Source organism: Manis javanica, chromosome 8, assembly GCF_040802235.1.
Source record: "Manis javanica isolate MJ-LG chromosome 8, MJ_LKY, whole genome shotgun sequence".
In the NCBI taxonomy this organism is placed as follows: domain Eukaryota; kingdom Metazoa; phylum Chordata; class Mammalia; order Pholidota; family Manidae; genus Manis; species Manis javanica.
The window spans coordinates 47326821-47339521 of NC_133163.1; the positions used below are offsets into that span (position 1 = coordinate 47326821).

General features: G+C 43.3%; 1 protein-coding gene across 1 annotated transcript in view; it reads left to right on the plus strand.

Moving 5' to 3' along the window:
- The window catches only part of NID2 (nidogen 2), a 53022-nt gene extending 40386 nt beyond the window's left edge, over positions 1-12636 (plus strand). Inside the window, exons 12-21 of the mRNA XM_017658709.3 lie at positions 1245-1364; positions 2106-2345; positions 4921-5142; positions 5738-5907; positions 7979-8108; positions 8611-8782; positions 9518-9675; positions 10729-10852; positions 11549-11661; positions 11950-12636. Coding sequence (XP_017514198.3) covers positions 1245-1364; positions 2106-2345; positions 4921-5142; positions 5738-5907; positions 7979-8108; positions 8611-8782; positions 9518-9675; positions 10729-10852; positions 11549-11661; positions 11950-11960 — 1460 coding nt within the window. The 3' untranslated portion in view covers positions 11961-12636. The remainder of the gene's footprint in view (positions 1-1244; positions 1365-2105; positions 2346-4920; positions 5143-5737; positions 5908-7978; positions 8109-8610; positions 8783-9517; positions 9676-10728; positions 10853-11548; positions 11662-11949) is intronic.
- Positions 12637-12701: the final 65 nt, after the last annotated feature.

Consider the following 12701-nt stretch of genomic DNA (forward strand, 5'->3'; position numbering starts at 1 on the left):
GTACTTCAGTGAGGTAGGTCACACCAAGGGTGGCACTGATAACCCTAGAGGAAATTTCATCTGGGTCAGAGGAGGATGGGCAAGGAGCCCCTGTGCCCCAGCTGGTTCGTGCCAACTTCAGGGGTGTATGTCTCTGGCGTTGATGTGCTTCTGCTGTGGGCTGTACCAAATTGATGCAGTTCACTTCTTCTGGGCTCCCCATTTTCTAGGTTTCACAATGATCGTCCCATATTTTCTCCTATTCACACATTTTAAAAACATTTTTTGGATGTTATCATGGATATGACTACTTTGTTTTCTTTTCAGTGAAGCCTTGATCAGACTTACATCCTTTATGCCCTTACTCAGGAAGACTTCCTGTCTCTGAAGATAGCTTATCTCAACCATTGGGCGCTGGTTTTTATAGTTTATCTCAAAGGTTTCTTTTGGGGGGAGGGTCGAGTAGGAGAGTGGTGCCTTGCTGTTGTCCTCATGTGCTTATTTCAGTAAATAAAACGAATATAAATTGGCTTTTGTTTGAATGTTGCAGCTTTGAACAATAAGAAATAATCCCCGTGTGGCAAGCATCGGGCCTGACTTGTTTGTACCAATAAGCCTGACAAGTTTGGATTTTCATTATGTGTTGTTACAAAACCTCTGATAATATTTTTCTTATACTTTTCTATTTCTTCTAAAAGTGGAAAGTAAAGAAAATTTCTGATTAATTAGGTGTTCTGGATAGTGGGACTGTGTCCTACTTAGGCAAGATTGAATATGCTTCTTGGTTGAAAAGGTATTTGAAGCCTCAGTGGGCTTCTCTGCATCTGCAAATCAATGCTATCGGGAAATGGTGCCAAGAACAAAAGGCAAAGAACTATTCTTACATATATTTATTGTAGTGTTACTGCAAGGAAATGAATCATTTATAGCATAAAGATTTGTTCAAAGGTAATAACTTCCTGGAATTCACCATAGGTGAAAGATGCCACAGGTTTTTTTTTTTCTGGAAGTGACCAGATATGTTTGATTTCTACACTAAACATTCTTAGTCTAATAGGTTAACCCACATGCCCTTTGACTTCATGCTATTAAGCTTGCCCCTTGGCGTGAGCATGTTCCTGCTCATGTCCAGAGGTCTGAAGGTGACTCCTCATTGTTGATCCACATGCACTACAGCCACATAGTCACACAGATTCTGTGCAGTGAAGTCATGCTGTTCCTTCCTCCCCTCCCTTTCTCTCTGCGCCTGTTCCTGACCTCTGCAGATGTGGATGAATGCTTGGAAAACAGATGCCACCCCTTGGCTACCTGCTCCAATACCCCTGGGTCCTTCTCCTGCCATTGCCAGCCTGGATATCACGGGGACGGATTCCAGTGCACACCTGGTGAGGTTTGGAAGGCCAGATCAGGCACAGAAAGCTCCTGACTCCTCCAGTGCTTTTTTTCTACAGCAGTTTAGCCCATCCTTGATTTATCTGGTCAGAGGCCTTAATTGGTGGATTTCCCAGGTTCTGGATTTTTTCTTGTTATCTCCAGCTGCCTAGTTTATTAGTAGTTCACTGGTTATTAGCATTCTGGCGGGCCTGGAGTATGATCCATCCATTGTCCTAATAGCAGTTCTGGTTAACTCCTTAGTGATCTGCTTTGCCTTGTAAGTGCCTTTTAGGTGAAGTATTGAGATTAAGTTCACTGAACAGGAGCCAGAAACCCTACTAGGCTGGGAGTCAGCTCCATGGTGGCTGCTCCAGGAGAACTTGGCCGGCTTGGGCAGTCCAGGACTGCCACTGACCTGGTGCTTCTCAGACTTAAACTCTTGACCTTGGGGCATGAGCAGTTGTACTTGTTTTCTCCAGAGTCTCTTAGAATATTTGAAAATGGGTTGCTCTTCATTTTACCCAGGAAGTGAAAGGACCCTGGGGGCTGAGGGAGGGGCTGCTTTATAGTGGCAGAGCTAAAATAAGAATCCAGGGCTCCAATTCCTAGTGCCTTGGTATTTTACCCATGTTATGCTGTCTTCCAATTTTAGAATAGAAAAAAACAAAAAAATCTCAGATAGGAGACTGTGAGGTTGGCTGGTAAAAACGGGTGGGTTGCAAACGCCTTCTATTCCTCCTTTGTATCCCCAGTCCCGGAAGACCCCACCTCAGGACCGAAGCCGTGTGGACACCAGCAGCGTGATGCCCAGGCTCAGCGCACCTATCCTGGTGACCGGTCCCACATCCCCCAGTGCGATGAGCAGGGCCACTTCCTGCCACTGCAGTGTCACGGCAGCACCGGCTTCTGCTGGTGCGTGGACCCTGATGGCCATGAAGTCCCAGGCACCCGGACTCCTCCTGGCTCCACTCCACCTAACTGCAGACTACCAGGTGAGCCAGTCAGGCAGGAAACCTTTTGCCAGCCTGGGCCTGGGGCTCGAGCAGCAGAATGGCCCAGACCTTGGAGTCTGGGCCATGTGCCATCGTTTTGTAGCCTCCTTCCTCCTAGGAACATGGGAATGGTATGTGCACACCTGTGTACACATTCATGTTACAGGGACATAGAAACATAGCCATGTGATACAGGGGCTCATGCTTACACATTGGACTCCAGCCTTAGACCCTGTCTAGGACAAGACTGGAAGTTGAAATGGAGCATGTAGGTCAGGCTGAGGCCATTGTTCTAGATCTGTTATGGCAGCTTAGGAAATCTTAGAGCTAGAGGATCTTGCCAGACCAGCCTTTTTTGTCTAAAAGAAAAACAGCCTTTCCATGTTACTTTATATCACTTCACTCTGCCTCATGAATTGAAGAAAACAGAAAGCTGTTTTAATATCAATAGGAAAAATAAGTATGACACTCATGGGTGGATCCCGCTGGTTTGCTCTAAGCTAATAACCTAGCCCTCTCTAGTCAGGTCCATGTGTCCCTGGGGAATCATGCTTGCCCCGGGCCCCTTCAGAAAAGACACAGGAACATGTTTTGTTAGCCTATGAGATCTGAAACCATGATGGTGAGCCTGTCTGTTACCATCAGAGCACGTACTGGCTGGGTGGGGCGTGGATACCAAGTGCTCACTGTTGGTGCCAAGCGCAGGCTGCTACTTCTTGCTGAATTGTTAAGAGGTGAGAACTTTTTTTTTAAAATACAGAAGTACTTTATTGTGAAGAACATGGAATTGGTTTGATACTCTTAGCTAAATAATTCCTATGTCTGTGAGCTTGCTCTTCAAAGATCCATTTTTACTTGCAAAGGGTTCCATTAATACTAGTCTTGGCTTTTCATATATGAGAGTAAGAAGAGCTGGAGAATTACCACCAGTTTTGAGCCTTTCAATAATACTAATTGTTATGGCCAGGACATTGATGGTTCTGAGTCATATAGGTAGAAGGTGGTAATGTTTGATCTCAATGCACACCCCTGCTTCCAGTGACACTCAGGGCAGGTAAATCCTGCTTTGCTCAGGTCTACTCTTTAAGAAGCTTGGTTCTGACTCCAAGTGGGATTTGAAGAAATCAGATGGTTGAGGGATGTCATAAGGGAATGGTTCAGAATTCTTTACATTTACTAACACAAGCATGTGTTAAAAGGACAATGATTCAAAAGAGAGCCAAGAGAACAGAAGTTAATTACTAAAAGAGGGGCACATTCTTTGGTGCAGACCACTTCTCATGGACCAGACTCCATTCTTGGTGCTGACTGGCCTTGGCTGCCATTTCTGACTGGTCTCTTCTGCATAACAGGGTCAGTTTGCAGGGTGTGAGAACACTCTGTGCCCAGGATTTCAAAATATTTAAGGCCCTGCCAACAAGAAACAGAAATCAATCCATGCTTGGATTGAGAAGTAGCTTCAAACAGTAAGAAATGAGAGGGATGCCCACACGCAAGTGATGTGAGGTGCCCTTTTCCCAGAGGCTGACTGGTCTGTGTGTCTGCATTCTAAACAGAGAGGTGTGCCTGGTCAAGGGATCCCCTGAGCCAAGAGTGGATCCTCTGAATTTGGAATGTGGACCTGGGGTGGGGTTGGGAACTTCTCCAGGGAATCCCACCTTGAGACAGATGGTGTCTCAGGAAGGCATTCCCTCTCCAGGTTCTCTGAGATACATCTAGGTGAGGAAGTCAGTTTTTCCTTCTCCCTTAGGGCTTAAAAAGCTTTGCTTTCCATGGGTGATGAGCTTTAGAGGCAACTGAAAGGCATCCATTTCCCCCAAACTTGGTGTCCGTAGTTGAGTTCATTGGGTTTGAGCTCTGAGGATTTTATTCATCATCTTCCTGCTTTCCTAGAGGAACTGTAGGTGCTAGAACCCAAACGTAGTGTTTCCAACTTTGTTCTTTGAAGCCACTGGAGGTTTTGACCAAAGCACTGACATGAATTGACTTTGTATTAAAAGGATTCTTTCTGGCTACTGTTTACACTGGAGGGCAGCAAAGAGGGTGGAAGCAGGGAAACCAATAAAAAGGCTACTGTAATGATCTTGGCATGAGATGATGGGGGGGATGTGGTGAGAAGGGAAAATGTCCTGAATGTATTTTGAAGATACAGCTGACATTTTTTGGCATCAGATGTGGAGAACAAGAGAAAGGAGCTGCCAAGCATGACTGGGTCTGAGCCATGGGAAGACGGAGGTGCACAGACCTCTCCTAGCCTGAGTGAGATCACCCACCTCCCCAGGCTGAGTGAACCCGCACCTCTGGTCTTGCCTCTTGTGATGTGACTGAGCCTTAACGACAAACCCTTCTGGCCCAGGGAGACAGGAGCATCAAGATAACCTCTTCTCCTGAGGGCTGTGGGAAACTTTTTGGAATACTTTACTGCTCAGTCCAGCATCCAGGGGCGTGGCTGAGGTCTTGTTAATGGGCATGAGGCGGAGGAAGGCCAGGAAGCCAGGTGTGGGTATCTTGAGCTATGTGCTGCATTCTGTGTCTTTGGCTCACAATCAAAGGCTTTTTGTCCCCATCTGTTCAGAGCCCACCCAGAGGCCCCAGACCATCTGTGAACGTTGGAGAGAAAACCTGCTGGAGCACTATGGTGGCACCCCCAGGGATGACCAATATGTGCCCCAGTGCGATGACCTGGGCCGCTTCACCCCCCTGCAGTGCCACGGGAAGAGTGACTTCTGCTGGTGTGTGGACAGAGATGGCAGAGAGGTGCAGGGCACCCGCTCCCAGCCTGGCACCACCCCTGCATGTAAGCACCCAGGGCCATCCCCACCTCAGCTTCACTGGGGTTTTTCTGTAGGGAAGCTGCCAGCTGTGGGTGATGGTCAACAGTCCAATGAAAGAAGTCGCTAATGGGCTGCACTGATTTATAATCTGGTCCACCTGTGATCCCAATTCGAATTTAATGTTTGGCTTTGTCATTAGTTTCTGTAATTACAACATCTGGAACTCAGATGTTCATACAGAAACTTCAACATACAATTACTCCTCTCCCCAGATCAGTGTGAAAGGGACACGTGTCACTCTGGGGCCCCAAAGAGAGAATGACACAATACTGGCTCTATTTTTTTGCCCCTTAAAACAAAAACCTGCTTTTGTTCTGAGGGAAATGTTTGATTTGTCTTCATCCCTAGTAGTTGGCAGTGATTTCTATAATTGATCTTGGAAAAAGAAACCCTAGAAATTAGACTTTCAAGAACATCTGGAGCACATCTGTTAAGGGTAAAGAACTTTTGATGTTTTTGGAGAGTCTGGTATGTGAGAAAGCAGCTTCTTCCCCTGTCCCCACCCACCCTTGTTTCCTTTCCTCTGCTCCTCACACCCTCCTGCCCTTTCCCATGCAGGCATACCCACGGTCGCTCCACCCACGGTCCGGCCCACACCCCGGCCTGACGTGACCCCTCCATCCGTGGGCACCTTCCTGCTCTACGCCCAGGGTCAGCAGATCGGCCACTTGCCCCTCAATGGGACCCGGCTTCAGAAGGACATGGCCAAGACCCTGCTGTCACTGCATGTAAAGTGCATTTCTCTATGGGCTGTGCAGGGCTTTCAGATGTGGGAGAGGGAGGTCCTGGAGGCTTTCCGGGCGACAGACCATCTCCATGAGCCTGCAGCCCCCACCACAGAAAGTGGAGGCCCTGCTGCTGGGAGTCACGTCTGACTGACCGAGGCTGCTCTCTCTAGCTGGTTCGTGGGCTTTCAGTTACATGGAAAGGGAATTTCAGAGTTGTCAGGATACTGAAGTGGGGTGGTGACCCAAGAAGACTGACAGAATCCTAGCATAAGTCCCAGGGTTCTCCCTATGCCAGATGACTAAGAAATCCTGGAAATCAAAATGACAGGACTAGCTTTAGGGCATGGCTTTTGTGTAAGCTGGGAATCCCAAGTGGACCAGTGAACTAGCGGCAGCCCCTCCCCTCCCCTCCCACGCTGATTCTGTGGATTGGCCTCTCCTCTGACTCCTTAGATGAAGATTTGGGGCAAGTGTGATGCTGAGGAAGGAGTGGACAGACCTTTCTCTAGGGGGATGCTTGCCGCCTCCTGAGCTGGCAGCCTCCCTATTGTCACGGTGGTCAATTTCAGAGGGCTTGATTCTCTTACATGGGGAAAAGAGCAGGTAGTTCACCAGAAAGGCTCTGCCACTTAAAATGGAAAAGCAGCTGACTCTATTTCTAAACTTGACTCTGCCAGTAGCTGCTCATCTATGAGAAAGAATAGTACAGTGACTGTGTTTATATTTACTTGTTAATGAACTAACTCCTTATCTGGTTACAAAAGTTTACAAACAGCCAGTGTTCACGGGGAATAAAAAGCCTTTTTTTTCAGAGACTAAGAACTTATCATCACCTCAAGCCAACTATCTATGTATCCTAGCCAAGTCAGATGGCTTCACTGCGTTTCTGAACTTGCTTCTGATGAGGGCAGGGTGGTGGTGGTGGTACTGGTGGGACTGAAAGGGAACTGGAACATGGGTTATAAACACATTTTAGGGAAATCTACTTAAAACTGGGACTTTTTCCTCCAAGAAACTGAAGTCATTACATGGGTTAATGGATCCCATGATTCCCTGGGCTAATGGAAGCCCATATAGATATGCATTCTTGCCTGCAACAGAGGACTTCTTAATTTTAATTTTCAAGTAAAATTGTACTCAAGCTTAGGTCCCCCGTTTAAACTGCCCATTTTTCCAAGCCAAATAGCCAAGCCAGGCCCTTGCGGCTTTGTTAGGCAAACAGGGAGTTGGTATGACCTCAGACAACCAGGTGGCCCCTAGATGGTGGCTTTGCACATCTGCTGGGCTTCTCAGAGCAGGAGATGGAAACTTTATGAAGCAAGTACTGTGCAGTTTTGGAAAGGAATATCACCAACACAGCACTTTTAAAAACTTTGTCATTTATTTACCAATAAGGAGGACAGATTTCCTTAGCCAGAGGTAGAGTGACTACCATTCCCTCGTTCCTAACCCAACCAACTGTAGGCTTCCTTTTACATAAGAGTACAACTTAAGAATTGCTTTGTGGCAAGAGGCAGTGATGGAGATACAGGTGACTGTACCTTAGTAGAGAAGGAACGCTTGTGAGCAGCAGAGGGGAGAGTAGATTTTATTGTTATGTGTCAGCAAACTTTAGAAACGCTCTTCCAAAAAGTGCTGATGACATTTGAAAGTACTCAGTAGGTTTTGCCTAAGTCTTACGGGCTTACTTTGTTGAGACAAACGTTCGCCCTCTAATTACTGAAGGAGCTGATTTTTTTCATACAATCATTTTTATTCTTATTGCCAAGAGTAACAGTGCTTATTGAATAATGATGAGGATACTTTACAAGCACTTACAGTATTAATTTCTACAGCAGCAGTATGAAGTGTTTCTATTACTAGTACTACTATCTTCATTTTGCAAATGAGGAAACCAAGACAGAGGTTAAGTACCAAAGTCACACAGCTAGTGAGTGGCCAGGCCTGGCTGCCTGTAAGACTATAGTGTAGGACTGGTCACTGCGGCTGTGTGTGTGAGGCAGCTGGGCATGAACTCAAGGGAAACACAAGGTGTCATAATTTTTCCAATTCTGTGTTTTGGTCTATAAAGGGCTCCATAGTTGTGGGGATTGACTATGACTGCCGAGAGAGGATGGTGTACTGGACAGATGTTGCTGGCCGGACAATTAGCCGTGCCAGTCTGGAACCTGGAGCAGAGCCCGAGACGATCATTACCTCAGGTCAGCAGCTTCCCTCAGAAGATATTTGTGTTTATTTGACTCTATTAATTTCAAGTTATTTGCCGATTTTATACCAGTCTCCCATTTTCATCCAACAGGGGAGGTTAAGTTCTACACAAGTCACTTTACTAATCTGTACAACAGCAGCCCATATAAACAAACACATTCCTATGGAAGGAATGAGAAAGTGGTTCTTACAGTGAGCCCTTTCCATTGAAAAACAAGGCCTCAGCAGGAAGGGCTCATAGTTAAAGAATAAGGGTGTGGCCACAGTTGATGCCATCTGACCCCAGAGCCAGGGATTTGTGGTGCCATCGAGCTGGTAGGTCTGTTAGTATGGAAGCAATTAGAGGTGGCAGAAAAAGCCAAAAGGATGTGTTCCTCTGTTAACCTGATTCTTGTGACTTAGAGGCTCAAGACTTTTTTTTTTACAAAAACTATTCACACGTAGACCTCTCTGCTTCACATTCACCTTTCACACCAGTCCTGCTTTTATTTCCAGGTCTGATAAGCCCTGAAGGACTTGCCATTGACCACTTCCGTAGAACGATGTACTGGACAGACAGTGGCCTGGATAAGATAGAGAGGGCCAACCTGGACGGCTCTGATCGCAAGGCCCTCTTCCACACAGACCTGGTGAACCCCCGTGCCATTGCTGTGGATCCAATCCGAGGGTCAGCTGGGCTCCCCTAATCCTCCTGTTACCTATAGATCTGGATTTAAGCCCTTGGATTTTAAATGCAGTATGGGGAGGACCAGAACATGAGTATAAAAGCTCAAATACATTAACAGCATTAGTGTCAGGCACTGTTCTGGCAAACACAAGGTTTATTCTTTCATGGAGCTTCCATTCTCCTAGGAGGAATTAAGACAGGAGACAAATAAGCCAGAAAATTAGGGAGATGGTGATGTAATGTGTAGAGAATTCACAGAGTATGTGAGGATGGGGACTACTTTTGGATCAGATGATTAAGCAAGGCCTTTCTGTGTTCACACACTACAATGAAGTGGATCTCCTTTAGCAACACATTAGGAAATCACAGTGTGGAAGCCACCACCTTACCTCCATGAAATGGTGACAGTAACAAAAATGTCAAACACCAGCATTTTATTTCTGGCCTCATTTTCACTGTGGGAAAAGTCAAGAGACAAATGCTCCTGTCCATGGTAACTGCTAAGGTCATTAAATGAGAGTACTATTAAAACCAGGAAGAGCTTCTGTACCTTGAGAAACTCTTGTCATATTTCATGGGGCTTCTGTGAAATGAAATTCCAGAGAAACCCCTCAAATCAGTAAAGAATACTTTAGCTTTGTTTTTTACTCAAATATTTAGTGAAAAGCCTCCAAAATGGTTCTGGAATTAGGGTTCTGTACACTGAAGGTGTATCTTTCTCTAATTTATCCACAGCAATTTGTACTGGACAGACTGGAATCGAGAAGCTCCTAAAATTGAAATGTCTTCTTTAGATGGAGAGAACAGAAAAATTCTGGTGAATAAAGACATTGGACTACCCAATGGTTTAACCTTTGACCCCTTCTCCAAACTGCTCTGCTGGGCAGATGCAGGTAACACAGCTAATGGAATGCAAATACCGAATGCTTAACTACACTGGATACTGGCCTTCTCAAATGGTCTTGCAACAAAACCAAAACCCATCATTTAGATCTTTTGGCTTAAATTTAGAACAGTACAGCACATAATCTACTCCTTTGTTTGATGAGTAAACTTTTAAAGAACACTTTGTAGTGATTCTTACAATGAATTTCCTGGGCGATAGGGGTGTGTGTGTATGAATTAGGCAGCAAGCTCAGGGGCTAGTACTATGTCCTCATTTTTGTACTGCTCACCCTTCTCACATGACCACTGGGCATACGTTTTAATTTATAAAGAAATATTTTCCACTGTTGGAATTAACAAACTTAAAGACGAAAGGTTATTTGGTTATTTTTTCTTTTTTTTCCAATTATTATAACATTTATAAATATCTGTTTAACAGCCAGACAGTATGCTATTATGCTGAGAACATTCTTGCAAAGTGACATGGCAGGATGGCTTCCTTCAGTAATACATTTGGGTTGCCAATACCAAAGTTCTTTCTGTTATGTGATTTTATTACTACCACAATTGAAAAGATGGCATATATATCTAGTTATAAAGATATGAAAAAGTCCATTCTTAAAGACTTTAAAGTCAGAAGACCTAAAATGCAGATGGGTCACTGTTACAATCCAGCTGTCCAAAATAAGTTATTTTTAAATAATTGAAATTTAAATCAGGGTTTCATGAGAAATGTGAAATCTGCAACTCTTGTTTAGCTATTGTAACATTTTCAAGACTGCTTACTTTACATTGAAAAATGAGGTGTGTTACCATTTTTTTAGTCCTACCTAGATGTTCTTAAAATTTTTACAGCTTTTTAGTTACAAGGCAGCCTTGGCTATTTACTATACATTGCTTACAGAGGGCAAGCAAGTATTTAGATGTTATATTTATAATAATTTAAGAGCTAACACTTGAAATTATATCAATTATTAAAATTTTTATTATTTTTGGCAAAGGAGCTTTTGTTTTTTCATGGTATGAAAGAATCTCATTTGCTCTCTTTGATGTTTTAAAAGGAACCAAAAAACTGGAGTGTACACTACCTGATGGAACTGGACGGCGTGTCATCCAAAACAACCTCAACTACCCCTTCAGCATTATTAGCTATGCAGATCAGTTCTACCACACGGATTGGAGGAGGTGAGGCCAATACACTCTGGGTGACACCCCACTTATTTTACCAGATGTCAACAGGTGATTAATGCCTCTACGAAAGTTTTCATCTCACTATCTTTTCATTATTAGTAGCATCATTGAAGTGTTACTCCTTTTAAAATCCTGTTTTTTCATCATCCACAATTTTAATGGTGTTACTCACAGGTAGTTTTAAAGTGGCAGAGCTATTCAAAGAAGTAGTAGTACATTAACCTAAATCTGATCTTCAGACAATAAAAGACTACCTTTAAATGGTACTATGAGGTACATTATTAGTCATGATTTACTTTAAATCATGATAATATGGACATATTAGTTCTCCACCTAGAAGAATGAAAAATACCACAACTGAAGACTACTAGTTCTCCAACGAGGAACTAGAGAATATTAAAGGAAATACATAATATCTAAACCCTTCTACCCCATCCTTGGGACTTAAAATGCATTGCTGGGACCCAATGATCTGCATTTCTAACAAGTTCCCAGATGATGCTAGTCTGGGGACCGTTTGTGATCCACTGATAAAGACAAATATTCCAAATATAAGAAGTATCAACTCATTTGATTAAAATAATTGGGGAAAAAAGTATTCTAGAATTGGCAGAACATTTTCTCCATCAAAACTGAGTTTTTTTATCCAAACTGAAATCCCATAAATTCACTCTTCCTTTCTGTTACAAGGGATGGTGTTATATCAGTAAACAGAGACAGTGGCCAGTTCACTGATGAATATCTCCCAGAGCAGCGATCTCATCTCTACGGGATAACTGCAGTCTACCCCTACTGCCCAGCAGGTGAGTGAACATGCTTGGGCCACTTCTTGCATCAGCAGGGTAGAGAAAGATGCACCTAGTAACTCATTACCCTTGGCCCAGGTACCAGCTGCTGCCACTGACATCACTACCAGTGATAGCTACTTTGAGCTGGACAAGTTAATGGCAAATACATGGGGTGACCAGTCTTTACTACCTTAACTACACAAAAAAGTCAGCCTAAGATACTTCTCCTTTAAAAGACTTGCTGTTGCAACTTGGTTATAAAATAACTCACCCAGTGCCCCCTCTTTCCACCTCCCCTCACAGGAAGAAAGTAAATACAGCATCATAATGGACTTGGAGTTTACAATCTGAATATGGACCCGAAAGAACATATATACTGCAAATAGAGAAAGTGAATGAGGAATTGGCCATTATAAGTTCTTGGAAACAAGGTGAATAGTTTCAGTGCAAAAAGACTAAGTATATTTTGTGAAAAGTTTATACCTCAATCTTTACTACTGTATTTAAAAAAAAAAGGTTATTACAAGTTTTTTTAAAAGATAATGGAATTTTATAAAATGTTGCTTTAATAAGCAACAATTAAACATTTATATCATATTTAAAAGGTCAAATTCACTCAACTAAGAACCAATTTAAGACCCTAAATCTTAAATCTGATTTTTATTATGGATTCTTTCTGGCCAAGAAATTAAAGCACACAATATCAGTATAAAAATAAAATCTTCAAGATCACAAACCTCGATATAGTTAAAGAAGGCTATGCAGAACTAATGGGAAAGAACCAACTTATTTATAGTTTCCAGGATTTTTTTTTTACCTCGGCATCAGTGCATTTCTATTTATATTAAAAGGTGCTAGAATGTTTCAATTTGTGTTTCCTTATCCTGTAAATCCCTCTATAGACTACCCACAGAAATTACATTTATAAATACCAAAGCTGTAACAGTTCTAATTTTCTAGATTACTCCAATAAAATATTTTAAGATTTCCTATGAGTTGAGGAACTGTACTGTCTCTATAACAAAATTGGAAGCAGACTGATTATACAGATACAA